Here is a 19,118-nt window from a genome sequence, read left to right as displayed (position 1 = left end):
AACCTACACTAAAGTTGTTATAACATGAGATGTGCTAAAAAAGGAAGGGGAAAAAGATAAATGACATTATTTTGGTGTCCGTAAAATATTGGTGCGAGAACCACGGACCCGTCGTAGAACCATGTATTAGTCACACTCTGATTTTAAATGTTTTTAAAATTATGTTAATGGTTCATTTTCTTAAACTGCCATCATATTTTTAACTTTTCTATTGTTCTTCTTCATTTGAAAAAGAATATTCCTAACCAGGCCTGTCAAGTGGGGATATCACGGGGGGGGGGGCAATTATGACACCCCTAAATTTTACAAACATACTAAAATTAGGCATTTTTCTCGTATTTTGTTGTTTTTTCCCGAACACAAAACCTTTGCCCCCCCCCCCCCCCCGCGAATTTTTAAATGTCGGGCCTGTTCCCAAGCGTACATTTTTAATTAAATTCTGGTATTCGTTGTAAAATATACATTACGAGCGAAAAGAATGGGAATTGTTAACGTAAATTCCTATACCCCCCCCCCCCCCCTCTAATCCCCATCAGGGTCAAAAGGGGCAATGAATGACCCTCTCAAGTTTGAGAAATGAATGTATTTACAGATTGCGGAGAGTGTTTTTTTTTTTTTTTTTTTTTTTTTTTTGATGTAATTTACTGAGCAGAAAAAATTCGCATGGAAATGAGCATGTAAAATTAGAAATGAGGGCTGCCTGCCATATATCATCAACCTTAGAACTGTTGTATCCAAAAAGGAAACCCCAGGGGATTTTCAATAAAAATTTGAAAATTTGCTAAGCTTTCAAAAAAAAAAAAAAACTTTTGATATTAAGAATTACGCATTAATATTAAAAAAAATCATATGTTTTCTGTGTTTGGTTAAAATTTTTTATTACGCGTAATTTTAGATATGATATTAAAATAACAATAAGAAATGCTCTTCACCTTTGTAATACAATGTTTATTCAGCACTTTTTCTCTTCATTCCTTCTTTTGAAATTAAAATTTTCGTCAAATGACGTACGCCCGATAATAAGTCGAGAAATCACGTATTCACAGATGACAAAGCGCCAAAACTCACAATCACGCGAAGTTTAAACAAAAACAGGGGTAGCCAGTGGCGCCCTCTTTGTTGCCATGAGTTTCAGCGATTGCCACGGCCGTTAAGTATTCAGTGGGGCCATGGACTGTGAATGATTTTATCTACCGTTTTTGCGCCAACTTCAAAAATTATGTTTAAAAGCATTATCGATGGTGTTTAAAGAATAAAATTATTTTTCACTTTTTAGAGCAATTTTTAAGTCGGTTCTATTTTTTTTTTTTTTTTCAAATTTTTTTTATTTCATTCTTTTTAGTGTAAATGTAGATATTTCAGTAAAAGTAAGAAGTTACCTAGTAAGAAGTTCGGCTCTATATCGCTGTATTGCTTTAGAAAAGCCTTTATTCAAAATTATCATTACAATTACTATTATATGGCACCAAACTTTTATAACAATGAGTTTCATATTGTCGCGTAGATGAAGATAGCGAAGACAATGTGAAAGCCAAATGAAGCGAATACTCGTTAGTCTCAACTCGAGATCTTTATTCAGAACCACGAATGCACGTTACATCTCCTTATATACAACTTGAGAAAGTGCTGGAACTTTCCAGACTTGAAAAGATACAGAAATTAATAGAACATTCGAGAAAATACGGGAAACAGTAGAAACGAAATTTTAGTAAAATTCACTTTGTCCTAGTCGGGATTTGAACCCGGGTCGCTCGTGTGGGAGACGAGAATTCTACCACTGAGCCACCGTTATCCACGGATGAAAAGTGCGAACTTCGCTACAATATCATTTTAATCATTTAATAGGGAAATTTACTGTTTTTTTGCCCATAACTTTTTCCCTAAAGAACAAATATGGTCAAACAAAGTAATGGGACCTAAGTTGAGCCGTCCTCTATCCATTGAAAAAAGAATCATCAAAATCGGTTCACTAGGTGGGACGCTATGAGTGGACAAACAAACAAAAAAAAACATACATACGGCATGAACTGATAACCGCCTCCTTTTTGAAGTCGGTTAAAAAGCATGAGATGAAGAGAATATTTTATTTCTACACAACTACGACTTAACATGAAACATTTTTAAATGAATGCAACAGAAATATCACAAATTGCCTGCGAAATTCAAGTTTTCTTATTTTGCTTAAATATTTGAATTTAAACATTACTCAAAAGCAAAAATATTGAAAACTTAACAGGTGATGAATTTGATTTTCATTTTATTTTTTTGTAACGTAAGTAGAGATGTGGGATATATCAACGATACATATTTTTTTCATAGCTGTCACTCACGACTAAAAAAGACTGTTGCTCCTATTTTGAAGGAATGGCGACTATTTTAGCCAAAATATGACCAAAAATGACTTTTGCATCAATATTGTTTTGTATCGTCTATTAATTGCCGTAAATTGTAAAAAACAGCGACTGTTTCTAAGAAAAGGTGACTAAAATATATAAAAGCTTTTCTATGACGAAAAAAAAATCAAAACTCGCTCGAGGTTCATTTTCTTCTTTCCAAGGGGGGAAAAAAATCCGGAATGATTGACCGCTTTCTGTTTTTAAAAATGAGCTTTTTAAAAAGTAGGGAAACAAAATGTTTTTAACATCTTTGTGATCCGAATTAAGTGATGTTCATATTTTGCACAAAAGTTTCGTTTTTGCGATTGCAGTTTTTGTAATTGGTTACTACTTGCGATCGCGATTTCCTCGGAAAGTTAGTGTCCGCTACTATTTTCATTTACTGTTTGCATTGTGAATGAAGGTCAGTAAAACTTTGCTTTTTAGTTTCTTGTATCCTTACGTTATTCATTTTTTAAAAACTTGATCCAACTTTTACCCGAGTGGAAAGATCGCGAATGCGACGTTACTATTTCTGTTTACACTTTCACTGCTCTTTTACTGTAGTTTTTCATTTACAATCAATGAGAAATTATAATATCCCCCAGTTTGGCCAACACGACCCCCCCCCCCCCCGATCTGTTTTCCAGTTTCGTTCATGCCTTTTGATATATTAAAGGGGAGAGGAAATTTGAAACGACGGCGAAACTGGGGGGTAATCCGAAATTATACCAGAAGGTGTCAGTACTTTTTTTTTAGTGTTCCTTTCAAATGGCTGCAATGCAGTTTGAAAAATGCTTGTTAAAGTTCCATTTTTTAAAGGGTTGTTTAGGGCAAAATTTCGGAAAAGTTGTTCTGTGTACAGGACTAGCACCCTGCATTGAGTGGTCCCGCTTAGATCCCACGCAGAGAAAATGTCTATTCTCAGTAGGAATCCATTTAATACTGGGTTTGCTAGCCAGGTAAAAAGTTGGGCACCACTGCATTAAAATGACATTAAAAATTTTAAAGCAAAATATTCACACAGTAAAATTTTACTTACAAAATAAAGAAATCAGAACGTTATTATTTAAAATTTTTTCGATTCGAGAACAATAAATATCTTTCCGCTACGATTAACTATTTAAAGTTTGAGTCAAGTCTGTTAGAAATGTGTATTTTTGTGTTCGACATCAAGAATCCTTTTCTCCGTAGAAGAGTTGACTACTGCGAATTTGCCTCTTGAGCACTTGGAGAAGTTAGTGTTACCCCTCCCCCCCCCCCCATTGCTTTTTTTTCCGCGTACTGAAACAAAAAAATTGGGAGCTCCAGCTCAAAAATTTATTTTAGACGCTTTATGTCGTTTTTCAGCAATTTTCTATTGGCTAATTCCAAAATATAAGCCCCTAATCGCTTTGAAAACGATGAACGGTCAGATAATCATCGCGAAACGGATTGAACGGTCAGATACAAACCGAATAGTCGGTTTGTATCTGACCGCATTTTCCTCTCAATGTTTACAGCTAATAACGGCTCAATGATCAGTTAATAGTTACGAAAATCGTACAAAATAAGCTTGAATTCCATATCAAGTGTTACATCTCCCACTTCAGGTACTGAGCGGTAATATTGAAAGGTTAATATTTTAAAAGTCTCGAAATGGCATTTCAAATTCTGTTCATTTGTTTTTTACTTCCTTTTACAAAAAAGGAAGTATTGTATTCGCGAAAAAATTTTCATTTAAAAATCGACCTTAATTTCCATTTTACTCACCCCCGGAATGAATGTTGAGTTTTTGTTTCGACTTGACCTCACGTGTATAAGTGCATAAGAACATATAGACACGCGAAATATCCATTTTGACGATTCCCGTGTAAATTACAACGAGTTTTCTCGTGACGTCTGTATGTATGTGCGTATGTCCGTATGTATGTCGCATGACTCAAGAACGGTACGTCCTAGAAAGTTAAGTTGGTACGTAGACTCCTAGTAGGGTCATTTAGATATTTCTGTAAGTCATTGGAATAAATCCCTTCTCACTGGCGTTTTTAGATGTTATTTATTAGAAGTATTTTCTTTAGAAACTAGAAATTGAAATTAGTACAGTCGGTAGATTCGTTTAGAAATTTTGTCTGATGAACCTTTAACAGAATGTTTCACTCCGCTTAAAACTGTTTTCCTGGGGGAAATTCAAGGGTTTTATAGCCCCACGTTTGTATATTGAATTGCGTAGGATAAAATCACCGGATAAGGGGCACCTTTTGTTACTTCCTTTTACAAAAAAGGAAGTATTGTATTCGGGAAAATATTTTCACTCAAAAATCGACCTTAATTTCCATTTTACTCACCCCCGGAATGAATGTTGAGTTTTTTTTCGACTCGACCACACGTGGATAAGTGCATAAGAACATATAAACACGCGAAATATCCATTTTGACGATTCACGAGTTAATTTCAACGAGTTTTCTTGTGACGTTTGTACGTATGTATGTGTGTATGTCGCATAACTAAGAACGGTATGTCCTAGAAAGTTGAAATTTGGTACGTGGGGTCTAGTTGTGCACCTCCCCTTTTGGTTGCATTCAGGTATTTCTTAAGGGGTCTTTTGCTGTTTAGAAACACTCTTAAAAACCCCCTTTTGGAGGGAAATCATTGTTAATTTCGATGTACACTCAAGTGGTGTTATAATTTGTCGGACACTTGGCGATATATCGCCTGTCTTTTGCTCGCCAAGTTCTGTCGCCAACTTGGCGACAAATTTGGCGGGTTTTTTTTTTTTTTTTTTTTTTTTTTTTTTTTTTTCCAAATCTGATTTCAATTTGGCCACTGGTGGTGATATTTAGAGAGTAAACTATTGAATCACATTAAAATTGCCAGTAATGGGAAATGACATTAAATTGGAGCAAAAGGAAGTCACGTGATGCACGCATCAGCTTGTTTAATTTAATGTGATCAACTTCTGAAATACTTCGCAGATTCGAAGTTTTTTCCTTCACAGCGTATTACTACACCCACTTTCCCATAACACGAAAACATAGTCTTGAATATATGATTCTTTCTTTGAAAAATAACTTTTTTCATCGTTAAAAACTTAATAAATCTATTTAGAGCTATGAAAACTGAACAAAACTGAGCTTGAAATTTAACAAAACTTTTAATATTACGTGCGACATCTCATTTACGATACGAATATTTTCATGAGTTGACACAAGTTCAGAGTGACACAAGTCATGAGTTGACACAAGTTCATGAGATTCACAAGTTCATTTTAAAACAGTTTACTAACTATTCTACTTGCCAAAAGCCGCATGCTCTTGTAATTGATTAAATGTCGATCACTGTCGGTGCGACAGACATCCTAACAGTTCATTCAATTCGGTGTCAATCAAGTTAAAACAAAGGTCTAATGACATAATTCAAATTGTCGTTGGAGTGGAGAGTACCGCGTACGTGTACAGTAGAAGTACAATAGAACTTCAATTATCCAAATCCATTTTGAGCGAACCCCATTCGAAGAATCGAAAATTCGAATAGTTGAATTTATCCTAAAAAGATATCTATTTCAATCAATTACTGTATGTATGTTGAAAATGAGAGAAAACACTTTTTAAATAAAAGCCTTTTATTAATCAAATAGAAAAGTAACGCTTTTCATGCTAAGCGTACGAAGTGCTATACATTATACAGTCTGTACTATGAACATTCCGTACTATTAAATAAGTGATTGCTTGCAAAACATCTCGGTCAAAGTATTTCTGTTTAAATATCTTCGCTGATGGAAATATAACAGCGTGTATCAACAGAATCATTATTTTGCGAATCGCAGCAAGTGCAATCACTTTTTCTTTTTTGATCTAATTCTGAAAGCGATTCGGGTAATCAATAATTTAAATAGTTGAAGTTCGGAAAGTTAGTTTTACTGTAAATTCCCAATTTTTGACAGCTTTAAAATGCTTAAAAGCTCATTGAGTATTAAATGCACGTCATTTGAAAATTTGGTAAATTTGAGAAATGTGTTTAAATTTTGTTAATAAGCGAAAGGGACTTAGACATGGGAGGATTCCCCCCCCCCCTTCGACACATACACACACACGTTTAAGGAGTCTGCTTTTAAAATTTAACTGTATTTTATTCAACTTAGGCCTCAGCGCAGCGATGATAAAAATGGAATAACAATTAAAATTGTCCCACTCTGGCTCCTCTACTACATCGCATCTCTATTTACCGACGCAGTTTGAAACAGTTTAAACGAAATAGTAATCATTCGGTCTCATTTTAGTCTCATTAGAATTTGAAGTTACTGTTTACGAGCGTTAAAATATAACTATAGTACTTTGTGACGACAGGTTTTCATAATATGAAGATATCTAATCTGTTATTATTTTTTTACAATATACAATTTTCTCATTTTCAGCAGGGAAAAAAAATCATCAACATGGAGCTTATGGCCAATCTGGATACTTCTCGGTAAGAGTTTTTTTTTTTACTGTATTACTTAAGTATGTGAAGTAATTGCGTTTTTATTAAACTGCAAACATTTTATTCATTTTATTCGTATTCGGTTCAGTTATTAAATTGGGCGCAGCTCTCAAAAAATATAATACCAAGGGAGAAAATTGTAAATATCACAGTGGAATCCTTTATTATCCAGCCTGTTATACAGATTCTCTCATATCTGAACATTTTTTTTTTCTTTCAACACGGTTGTGATGAAGTCGTTTATTTCTGAAACCTGTGAAGTTGCATTTTCAATCTTTAAAAGAACAATAACTTTTTATTTCTCAAATCGGGTAATCATCGAAGCCAGCTTATATGTAAATGAATGTGCGCATATGTAAATGCATATTTCTACTTCTTTTGGACGAAATTACTTTTAAATGTATAAAAACCGGAATTGTTTCAAATAAAAACACTACAGATTAATTTTAGCTTTGAGAAAACTATAAATATTTCTTAACAAAGACTCAACCCTCTGACTGAAACGGACTTGAGTGGTTCTGAAATACAAAAATTTGAGTTTTAAAAACTACAATTCGATTTCTTCCAACAGTCATTCCCGTATAAATTTTCCCTTGTAAATTTATTTGAAGTAGTAATAGTATATTCGCGAATAGTTTGATACGCAGTTGTGGAAAATATTGGACTCTACATGGAAATATATTTTTATTGGGAAAAAGGAGGAAGCCTGTACGGCACAAACTTAGCTCAACAAATATTTCACGATTAGATCTGTATATGTTGAAAGGATGTTTTCATCATTAGAAATGATATTGAATGACAATAGACAATGTCGTATAGTAGGAAAACCTTGAAGCCCATCTTGTGTTGTGTTATGATAAATTTAATGGATGGCGTACCATTGGGTGAATAATTGTTTTAATGTAGATTTGTTTTGCGTTTGTAACAAATTGGCAAAAATCGAAAAGCAACTCGTTTTATTAATTGTCGAGAACATTTGTCATTTCTCCTCGCAAGTGAAAAAAATATTAGCACATTAGTATTTAGTTTTTAGTCTATAGTTTTGCTGTTGCAAAGCATATTTTAACGATTTTTAATGTATATAATCCGGGCACAAAAATCACAAATACATCTTTTAATTTTCCTAATCATTACTAAAAATGGATCGAATGCTGGCTGGATTCTACTGATATTTCACACTACAAATTATTGCTTATAGTACCAGATAAATAGATCTTATGTATGAGTTTGATATTTGCCTTTACAGAAATGTATGGAAACTATAGCATTTTTTTTTTTTTTACATTTAAAAAAGGATAATCACATCAGCGTTTCTTAACATTTTTTGACCTGCGAACCGGCTAGAGCTTTTGAAGAAGATTCACGGAGTGGTGATGTTTTCTTTCATTTTTTTTTACTGTTAAAAACATATGATTTTGTTTTCCGGACATTAGTCCTATTTTTTAAATAAAAACCTAAACTTTTGGCTCAAGAGCCGTTAAACCCTCGCAAAGACAGTTTGCTACCGGCTGAGGTTTCTTCTTTTTTTACAAAATAATAGAAGAAAGTTGTTGTAAACGAGAAGAAATCTCTGAGAACTGGTCGAATTTTTCTTCGGACGTACAGGTTCGGCAGACCAGTGGTTGAGAATCGTTGATCTCCATAGTATTTTTTTTTTTTTTTTGGCTTTCAATTGGTTTAAGGATAGATCGTATGCCTCCAATGACGTATCAGCAAAGAAAGGTTTCTCATTTATTATTCAGGTTCTAAGAGATGGAATATCCTATTTTCTTATATTTTGTATTTGCTCGTAAGCTTTTTCTTTTGTCAAAATAGTTATTTTTTCGTTATAATTAACGCTAATTCTGAATTTATCTTGCAATTAACGAGGTTTTTGTTATTTATAGCATTAGTCAAGGCTTAACTCCGGATAACCTTGAATATCTAGAAAAAGTATATCAAGATACAGTTGGAGACAAACAAGAAATAGACCTGAACCATTTCAAGAAAATCGTCCAGTCAAAGAACGTAAGTACCTTTTTTCCAATTCTTTGTGCAAGAAGTGATACAGCAATTATACCAGATGAATTTTACTTTCAAAGACGCGCTGAAACTCGAGTTCCTGCTAAAACTAAAGCCCTAGAGCATAGTTTAAGTAGCGACACATCCGCCATCTTGGGGCTAAATACCGCTTTCTTCCTAGGTCTGCTATGATGAAGTGGCTTGTTGTACTTCTTGATTGTGGTGCTTCTTAACTCTGAATTAACATACTAAATAAGAAACCAAGATCAAGAAGCAAAACACGTTACTACACTATAAGAGACGGGGAGAAAGCATCGTTTAGCACCAAGATGGCGGACATATCGCTACTTTATTCTACGGTTTAATGCTGTAGTCAAAACTTCGAAGATGACACTTTCATCAAATCACGTTCACTTGCATTACGTTTCACGAATTGTAACCCAACTTATCCCAACCAAAAAATAACTAAAATGTGCACACTTAAGTAAAAATCACTCACTAAAGTTTTCCTGGACACGCACGCAGTTCCAACAATGATCCAAATGGCATTCCTTTGCCCAGAATTGGTGAGGTGAAATTTCTTAACCTTAAAAAATTGAACTTTATCATTCAAACGTTGTGTAATATTTACATATAAGGCACTGAGAAGCAAAGTGGACTTTTTAAAGTTTTGAGTAAAATGCGTTTAGAAATCAGATCCTAGATAGGCTTTAGTTGATTTTTTTTTTCTAAATCTTTCTGTATAGCAGCACTCACCAGAGCTACTAATAACCTCTCTTGTCCCATAACAGACAACAAGTTTTCCAAATATTTGCACTATTTATCTCTAAACTTTTAGTTTTGGCGCTTACATCCCTTTGCTTCTCACTGCCTCATATATAGCTTTATATTCATATTTTAATGTCCTCCACGGTGTATAGTTGTATTTAAATAAATGATTATAAACATTATCGGCATTTCTAATGCCTTAAGGCACCTTTCACTCGAAACGCTCTATAATTGAGTTGAATCCACGTTCGATCGGGCGGTTATCACAAAGTGTAACCAGGTAGAACAGTGAAGGAATCGCCTAACATCCTTCACATGACAATCAACTCGCCACGCACTCCAGGCATATGTCCCTCTTCCATTCTTATCCCGATGAGTTGAATCAACTAAAAACACATCACCATGAACATGTTAGTCAGTTGATTTTTCTTTCGAGACATTGGGTTAGCTATAATTTAATGTTTTAAATTAAGAGGAAATGACTGAATACATATATTTTTTCCTTTGGGCGTTGGAGGCTTATCCTACCCATGGAACATCAAGTGACGTTAACGAGGCTTTGATACTTTTCCCTGATTTGTCTTCCAATTATGGTTTGAGAAGAAAATAATTGACAACTTTTACTTGGCTCCCCAACAATTACGTTACAAGAAAGTAATCTCAGCAAAGAGTCAATTCGTGTAACTCATCAAAATTCGAAAACTTTTACGAATTCAGTACGTCTTTGAGTCTCAAGGTTAGGTATGGAACAAATTAATGAGATAAGTACAGTTTAAAGCACACTATCTCCCTTAAAATACAAATTGCTTTAGATTTTTCATATTTCAAAATTATTCAAGCAAAGAATTGTTATTTAAAACCGCCATTGAAAGTTTAACGAACAACATACTTAAAAGAATTTCATAATATTTAAAATGGTTACTGTAAGTGACTCTTATGTTATGACATTTAAGATTCCTCTGCAGGTTTATTAAGTTTTACTTTTTAAATACATTAAATGCTTTTGAAAATATTTCATTAAAACAGTCTTCCCTTGGGGAATCATTTTAAATGATCGCAAACCATTTAAATATATTTGCTTTCAAATTAGCGACTGAATAAAACATCAATGACGACTTTGTAAATGCAATAATCCGTTAAATAAAAAAATGTTCTGAAAGTATTGAGGGTCGTGTCCTGAAGCTATGCTCTGACAGGCTGTTACTTGTAGATTCATTGAAAATGTTTTAGTAGTATTGAACAAATAAATAAAGATTACTCTCTTTAATTTTGTACATGCAGCATACAACAGTTTTCTGTCTTTTTTATCTTAACATGGTAATTAGAGTAAAATGAGTTTCATAAAAGTTAAAACTGCTTTTGCAATTTTGAGCCAGGGAAATTCATTGTAGGGGAAGCTGCTGTACCCACGGACAAAATTTACTTTTCAATTTTTGCTGGTCTCTGGAATAAATAATCGATCGGAAATTTTTTCTGGCGGAATCTACAACTTATATAATTTGGCAATTTTTGTCAGGCGAAAATCTCAAAACTTTCACCTTCAAAAAAAAAATTCTTACACCATCTATCATACCTGCCAACTCTACTGGTTTTTCCGGGAGATTCCTGGATTTTGATCATTTCTCTTGATTGTGTATATGATGTAAGGAATATTTGGTTGTACTAAGGATTATAAGAAATCCCTTTTCTTCCCTAAATAACAATGAAAAATCTATCGTAATCATCCACTGGATTTCTTAAACATCTACTGGATTTTTTCCCAGCAGATGTTGGCAGGTATGCATCATTTTGTCCGTGGGTACAACACCCCGTTCACCCCGCGGACAGGTACCTTTGTGCCCATAGTCATACGAAAAAGTAATACATAAATATGTCTGAGGAACTAAATTATACTCAATACATATTCATAAGCAATTTTATATTGAAATACTTCAAACATCCATTGAAAATAACATCAAATAAAATATCTAACAGAAATTAAACTTTGAAAATTAATCGAAGGTTTTTTCGTTTTTTTTTTTTTTTTAATTTTCCAGAATTGTTAACATCAGTGAATTCTTTAAAAAAAAGGTATTAATCTTAAGAGAGTTAATGATGTTATGAATAATTATGTTTTTAAACAAAAAACAACAAGATTCAGGATATTATGGCTCACTATGTACCTACATAATAACCTCAATTTAATGCAAATTGAAACCTTTAACCAAAATTAACCCATTTACAAAAAACCCAGTTTCGATTAAACCAAAAAAAGTCTAGAAAAAGTCTACTTCAAATGAAAACAGGTGGGGGTTACTTCAACACTCTATCTTCAAGCCCTACTTCAAATTCATAATTGTTGAAAGCAAATTTCAAACGTTGATGACAAGGCACCATTTTGAGGTACTTCACATTGTAAGAAGACTCAGGTGTGACCCAAGGAGACTAAAAATTGCCGTCCGTGGGTACTATTTGTCCTTGGGTGCAAAGGTACGCCATTTTGGTTTTGCAAGCCAGTCACATCGACAGGAGCACAGTTTTACAACATTAAAAATCAGAAACAAAACCTTCAAAATATAGGGAATCATGATAGCTGCAAAAAAAAAATGAATAATACAATCCACGACGACCGAAAAAGAAAAGAAATTGCTCATGTTTTTTTTAACTTAGATCCTATTAAAACCGAAAAAAATGTTATAGACTCTTAAATCTTGGTTTGATGGCGTTGAAATTTCTTGGGGTACTGGAGAGGGCTGTGACATACACATTGAACCCCAATTAGGATCTCTCGCGACGATATCCGGAATTTCCTGACCAACGTCCGTAGGTACAACCGTCCGTGGGTACAGCAGCTTCCCCCTGTGTATTTTTTCCCGATAGCTAAATTTAAGATGTTCTTTCTAACTATATAATGATTAAAGTTTTATCGCGTTCATTTTTCTTGATCCACTCTCATATCTTATCAAGGGCGTCCAATTTTCTTTATTTTGCCTTTAAAAAAAACTTAGTACTTTTTTATTGAGTAAAAGCATGAAACTTTTATTCGATAATCATTCCTTTTTCTGAGGGATTCAGGGATTCCCAAAATGGATGCCGTGGCCCCCTGGGGTGCTGCAGAGAGGCAAAAGTTGCCACGAAGTGCCCATGGTATCAATAGGTACATGTATAGTTGAGAGAATACGATGCCGCAAGAAAATCCTAATCCTTCTAAGGTTGTGGCGACACGGAAAATTTTGAAAATCCTTTTTATATGTCATAACGACGGTATATTTTAAAATGAATGGGACAAAAATAATTCATACCTGTGTCTATAGAATGAGAATTAGCTTTATAATGCTGATTTTTCCGTAAAAATACGTTCCGATGTTCTAGTTCAATGGAAGTTTCTAATGGTTTTCAATGTATTAAATGCGTTTAAGTAATTTTTTTTTCTTTTTTGCAGTAAGGATCCGAATGCTTTTAAAATGTAGGCGAAATATTTTGTCTGAAATTAACGTGAATGCAGCACTATATACCATGAACAGAGTAAACACCGTTAACGTTGCTGCGAAAGATGCTTCAGATGTTTAAAATAGTCGAGTTTAGTGTGAATGATCAACGCAACGTGTAAAAAATCTATTTCTTCTATTGTGGAGTGAAACTGTATTAGAAATTCACTTGACAGTGGCGAAGAGAAGGGGGTGGCCTCGGGATCCGGATCCCTTCCTTAAAGCTCAAAAATAAGATGCAACAATCAAAATTAAAATTATTCAATTCCGCTTCAAATACTTTTTTTCTTCTAATCAATTTAACACATGTAATACTTCTAATGTAAAATTAAAACCAACTTATCTCTGACTCAATTATCTTTTCTAAGTGTCGGAGTTGGCTGGTTTTAGGTAGGATATCCTTGAGGAGTTAGTAGCTACTGAATTTGAGCGAGACATGGGATGAAGCCATTGAGAAAAGATAAAATGGAGGGAGTGAAGACTTTTATTCAGGAATCCAAGCTCCCAAGTCACGTGATAGATTTTAAAGCAAAGCACTGGAAGAAATCAGATTTCTTTCGCTTGTTTCACGCAACACGTGCCAACCATTCGTCGTTGTTGAGTCACATGACTTGGAGTTCGTTGATCAACTTTTGTTATCCAGCTAGCAAGTCCAATGATTGGACTTGCTCCCTCCATTTTGGCTCCTGCTCTAAGGATGAAGCTGTCATCAGGGTTTGAAAGTGCGCGTTCTTGGGTGGGAAAGTTTAAAGAATATAGAGAATTAAGGCAAGAATCATAAGCTCTAACTACGAACCTGCCTGATCAATTTCGTAAAAGCTAGGGTAGGGCATTGAATTTTCTTAACTTTCGCACCTATGAACACGTTTTTGACTTTAACGATGCCTCCATATCATGTTTTACTCAATTGGTGATGAATTTTGATTAGTGTTTCACTCCAAAAGGAAGCCAACATCGTTCATGGTCTTAACAAGTTCTTGGTATAGTGCTGCTATTTGTTATTACACACGGAATATTTTTAAAACTTTAAAGTCATCCAGATTTCCTACTCACTCTCACTTCAAAGAAAATAAATGGGAGACCTTCTAACTTGAATACACCTCGTAGAACCTTCTGGAAATATTATCATTATCGATCATGATCGTCACTTTAATTTCTAAGCAATTACACTGAATTTACCAGAGAATCTCGTTGCAGAGTTCTTGTGCCGCCGTTAATCTAAATGCCCTCTATTTTCGTTACCGTTAGTCCTAGATACATACTTCCAATTACAAACACGATCAAAATGCGAAGTTGAGATATTGAGAAGTTTGAATGCAAAAAAGAAAATTAGTGAAAAAATAAGAAAGAATATTTTTTAGGAACCAAGTCCTTCAACTTATATTTAGGGAAATAATATCCATTGAAAAAGTACAAAAAAAAAATTAACCTTTTGGTTACAATTTTTTTACTATTACACTCAAGCAGAAATTGGAGTTCAAAATTTTAAGGGATCTTGCAGAAGAGGAAAATGAAACTTATCGCCCTTTCAAAATTATGACAGGTAGTCTAAGCAAAAAAAAATATATATTTATTTTTTAATAAATATATATTTAAATAAATCAAAATGATACGCTATAATACGTAAAAACGAACTACAAAAACTCGTATAATTTGAAAACACACCAATGCACAGATATATTTTTAATCCCTTGTTATCCGCTATACTCCCCCCCCCCCAAGGTGTTATTGACTGCTAGTGTCAAGTGGTTCGAGTCTCAAAACGTTGGATTTCATAACTCGGTAAATATTTGTCGTACTAATATCCCCCTTTTTTGTATAGGAATTATTTTTTAATGGATGTTATTTCCCTGACCAAAAGTTAGGCTATTTGGGTCCGTATAAAAAGTTCGATTTCGTATTTTTTCAAACTAACTTCTTCATTTCAAACTTTATATATTTTATCTCTACACCTTATTTTGACCCTTTTTGCAATTGATGTAAGTATACATCCAGGACTAACGGTTGCGAAATTAGGTTTTGCAGGCTAACTGGAAACACGCTGTATAAATATTATGTACGTGTGTGTTGAGTGATAATCTAGCAATCGGGGGGAGGGACTATTTCGAATTGAGGGGGGGGGGGGGCATTTCATGTATCTTTTTTTTTTTCTAAAAACGAACATCATAGACATGTGATGCTTGAATTTCTTCGTTAATATTAATGTTTACTAGAATGTTATTTAATAACTGCCTTCAAATTTAAAAAGAAGGATTTAATAGATTGATTTTTTCATTTTTAAATCTGTTCACTGAAAGAAAATAGTTTTCCCCTCTTGCTGTAATCTCTATGGTGAATTTTGATTGGTGTTTCACTCCCCAAAAGGAAGCTAACATCGTTCATGGTATATATACTTTTTTTTTTTTTTTTGAGTGTTTATGTTAAGTATTGATGTTCACTAAATGCTACTATTGGAAAAAAATATCTTTTAAAACCTTACTGAAAGCTGTCATCGTGTCAGTGGTTGTTGCTCTAATATAAATAATTCAGCAGATGTATTTATATTTATTAACTACTTCTTGCACATTAGTTCATTGTACTCATATCTACGAGTTTGAATTTTAAACATTAAGTGATAGGAACCACCTAGACTGTTTCTTCATATGTACGCTATTTCTTATGTATTCTGCCGTGTGCAGGTAAAGGGCAGTAACTGCAAAATTTTCATTTTTCATTTTTTTGCATTTTTGTCATCTATTGTACGTTAGCTTAATTGTACAAGCTCGCTTATTTGTTTCCGCTGAAAAAAAGGCGCAAAAAAAGAGTATAATTCCAACATTTCCCTATTGTTAGCATTGAATCCAAAACGCGTTTCTTCAAATATCTCGAAAACTCATTTCTGCAGATACTGCCGTTTACCTGCACACGACAGTATTTCACAACTATTTTGTGCACAGTTACTGCCACTTGACAACTAGAAATATTTCTATTTCAGATGTTTTTCGTTGAACGAATATTTCATGTCTTCGACGCTGACAACTCCGGAAGTGTGTCGCGTGAAGAATTCATGCGAGTCATGCGATGTTTCGCCGAGCAAAGCCCAAGTGAAAAATTGCGCATTCTCTTCGATGTCTACGATTTGAATAGTAAGAACCTTTCTTGAATATATGCTCACTGTTTAAATAATATTTGAACGTATTCAATTCATCGTGCTATTTTATTTGCCTAGAACGTATTGCGTATTAATTTTATCGATCCCTGAGTTAATTACAAAGAGTTTTCTCGTGACGTTCGTATGTGTGTAGTACGTATGTGCGTATGTATCTTGCATAACTCAAAAACGATATGTCCTAGAAAGTTGAAATTTGGTACGTAGACTCCTAGTGGGGTCTAGTTGAGCACCTTCCCTTTTGGTTGCATTCGGATGTTCCAAAGGGGGTCTTTTACACCTTTTTGGGGTAAAATCATTGATAATTTCAATGCAAACTCAAGTGGTGTTACAATTTAGCAAATACTTGGCAATATATCGCCAAGCTTTTGGTCGCCAAGTTTTGTCGCCAACTTGGCGACAAATGAGGCGGTTTTTTTTATCATCTGGTTTTAATTTCGCCTTATTTAGAGTATTTATCTACATAAAACGTTTCCTTTGCTTCGGGTTCGCAAAAAACTTGGGATGAAAATATTTAAAGTTTCTTTTCTTACTCTGAGGCACTTTATCATTAAATTGGAGTAAAAGGTCATGTGATGCACACATCAGCTCGTTTTGTTATGCGGTATATAAAAGTTCCAATCAAACCGAATCATGACCGACGAAAAAAAGAAGTGCGGAGTAGTATCTTCAATGGACGAAAGAGATTATCAAAGGATTTAGTCCAGTCAATGAACACATTGTAGCGTGCGTGGAATATGCGATAATTTTTGACTTCAGAATATTATTAAGGATAGCTAGTAAGTAAACATACTAAAAGTCCCCGACCCTGGGGGGTGAGCTAAAAGTGGGAGGGAGGGGGGAAGAAAATTTTGGGTTTTTCGAGAAAATGTCGGAAACGGTGGAAAAATAAGTTTAAAATAAAAATTCAAGCTAAATAAAGTTACTATGAAACTGTTTCTACACATATTTGTCAAATTTCCAATAATTTTCTGGGTATATGTTATGAAAAATCGATGACTTTCGGAAAAATTCTCTGTTTTTGTCAAACATTTGCTCTTAATGCCTCACAATATGAGTATTCATGAAAATTGGCAACGACAAAGTTGTAGAGCTTTGAATTTTCTTCAATTTGATATGCTATTTTGCTATATTTTATTCAACCAATCAAAAGATACAGAATTTCAAACACGTACTTACATGGCAAAAAATGGAACGCTTGCTATTCACAAATTTCAAACCGACTCGAAAGGATCGCGAACTTCCTCTTTCTTCAATGAATTCGACAATCCTGTTGTTCAATAAAGAAGTATTTGAGGATTACTACAACACAAATGATGTTTAAGGTGTGTGTGGGGGGGGAGGGGGTCGTGCGAAATTGCGACTGTGTGACAAGGGGGAAAGAAAGAGTAAGAAGTGTGACATCAAGCATTTTTTAAGACGAATATGTTTATGAAAAGTAGCTTGAAAACGAACTTTGTGACAAAGGGATGGGAGGGAGGGTAGAGGGTTAAAAATGTTGAAAAAAAGTGACATTATTTATGGATAGCCCTTTACCATGGAATCGGACGAAGATTTGCAAAATTACGTATATGCAGTATGAATTGGTGGACTGAGGACGTGCAGGAAGTCAGCACTATACATACTGTTAAAGGAAATTGATAACGACATTGGTTTAATTTAATTTGAATTAGTTGTTACTGAGGAAAGTCGGCAAAAAGATAAGACTGTATAAACCATATGGACGTCAGTTAGAAAATTGATACGACGATCAAACAAGAAAGTTTCTGTCCAACTTTCATAATAACAGTTAGCTGACAAATCCGCTACTGATGAAGCTGCTGAAAAACGAGAAAAATACGCTCCGAGCTTTAGGTGATGTTGACGTTGATATTGCAAAGACGGCTATCATCAAATGGCAAAATTCTTCGGTAGCTATCATTTGAGAGGAAATCCTCCTGGTTGTCCTCTTAATAGCCAAATCCTCAACTGATCACAACATTCTGCCAGAAATTTTAAATCGTACAACATGTATCAAAGGTATATCAACAGTTCTTCTTCCCCTGAATCCATTGAGGCTGCTGGGGTCAGATGTCTTTTCATGGTATGGTACTCTAGCCACAGAAAAGTCCCTCAATGAGTTCCGTTACAGATCATTTATCAAAGTAGCTGCAAACATCAAGACTAGTCTCTAACTCTGCCGTACCACCAAGTTTACCTGTATAGGAACTTAATGGTGAAGTACCGGATTGGGGGTTTGGGAAAGGAGGAATGGCTAACTCGTGCTGAAACTCTCGGAATCGGATGTTGCTCCTGACGGAATCTGGAAGATGATTTTGACAGATTGCTTTTCTACAAGTGTTGACAGATTGCTCTTCTACAAGTGACCAGGAGGTCACTTGTTGAAAATCATCGTTAGACTACTCTGTCGTAAGCTTGCATTTCAAGGGCAGTTGCAACAACGGAATCAAAATATTTATCCAGGACGAAGGGGACGACGATGACATCAATACATTACCAATTTCTAAGAACAACTTTTCCACTGCTGGTGACATGACCCTTCTGCCTCAAAATAGAACCAAGATGTCACCTTAAAGATATTTTCATTTTCCAATTACTGTCAGTCCATATTCCATATAAACACTTTCAAAATATGATTAATAATAATGTAATAAAAACTATAATTACTAAAAGGTGCTACCGGTGAGCTACATTTACCTTATTTCTATTATTAAAATTTTCATTATCCTGCTATAGCGTCACTTATTCATTTCAATAAGAGTAACGAAACTGAGTACATGCTAGAACTTCATAGTTTTTGATTGCTTGTCAGCTGGGTGTCGCTATGATTAGGCATAGGCTTCGTATTTCTTTGGTATCAGGTTTGAATCTGCAGTTCAAGTGTTCAGCCGGTGGATTTTC

The 19,118-nt window shown here is 34.4% G+C and overlaps 1 protein-coding gene across 1 annotated transcript in view; it reads left to right on the top strand.

Moving 5' to 3' along the window:
* The first annotated feature begins 6,789 nt into the window (after window positions 1–6,789).
* The window catches only part of LOC129223047 (NADPH oxidase 5-like), a 47,595-nt gene continuing 35,266 nt past the window's right edge, over window positions 6,790–19,118 (top strand). The window contains exons 1-3 of the mRNA XM_054857611.1: window positions 6,790–6,821; window positions 8,720–8,840; window positions 16,044–16,194. Coding sequence (XP_054713586.1) covers window positions 6,790–6,821; window positions 8,720–8,840; window positions 16,044–16,194 — 304 coding nt within the window. The remainder of the gene's footprint in view (window positions 6,822–8,719; window positions 8,841–16,043; window positions 16,195–19,118) is intronic.

This window comes from Uloborus diversus, chromosome 5, assembly GCF_026930045.1.
Source record: "Uloborus diversus isolate 005 chromosome 5, Udiv.v.3.1, whole genome shotgun sequence".
Lineage (NCBI taxonomy): Eukaryota > Metazoa > Arthropoda > Arachnida > Araneae > Uloboridae > Uloborus > Uloborus diversus.
This window is presented reverse-complemented; position numbering and strand designations above follow the sequence as displayed.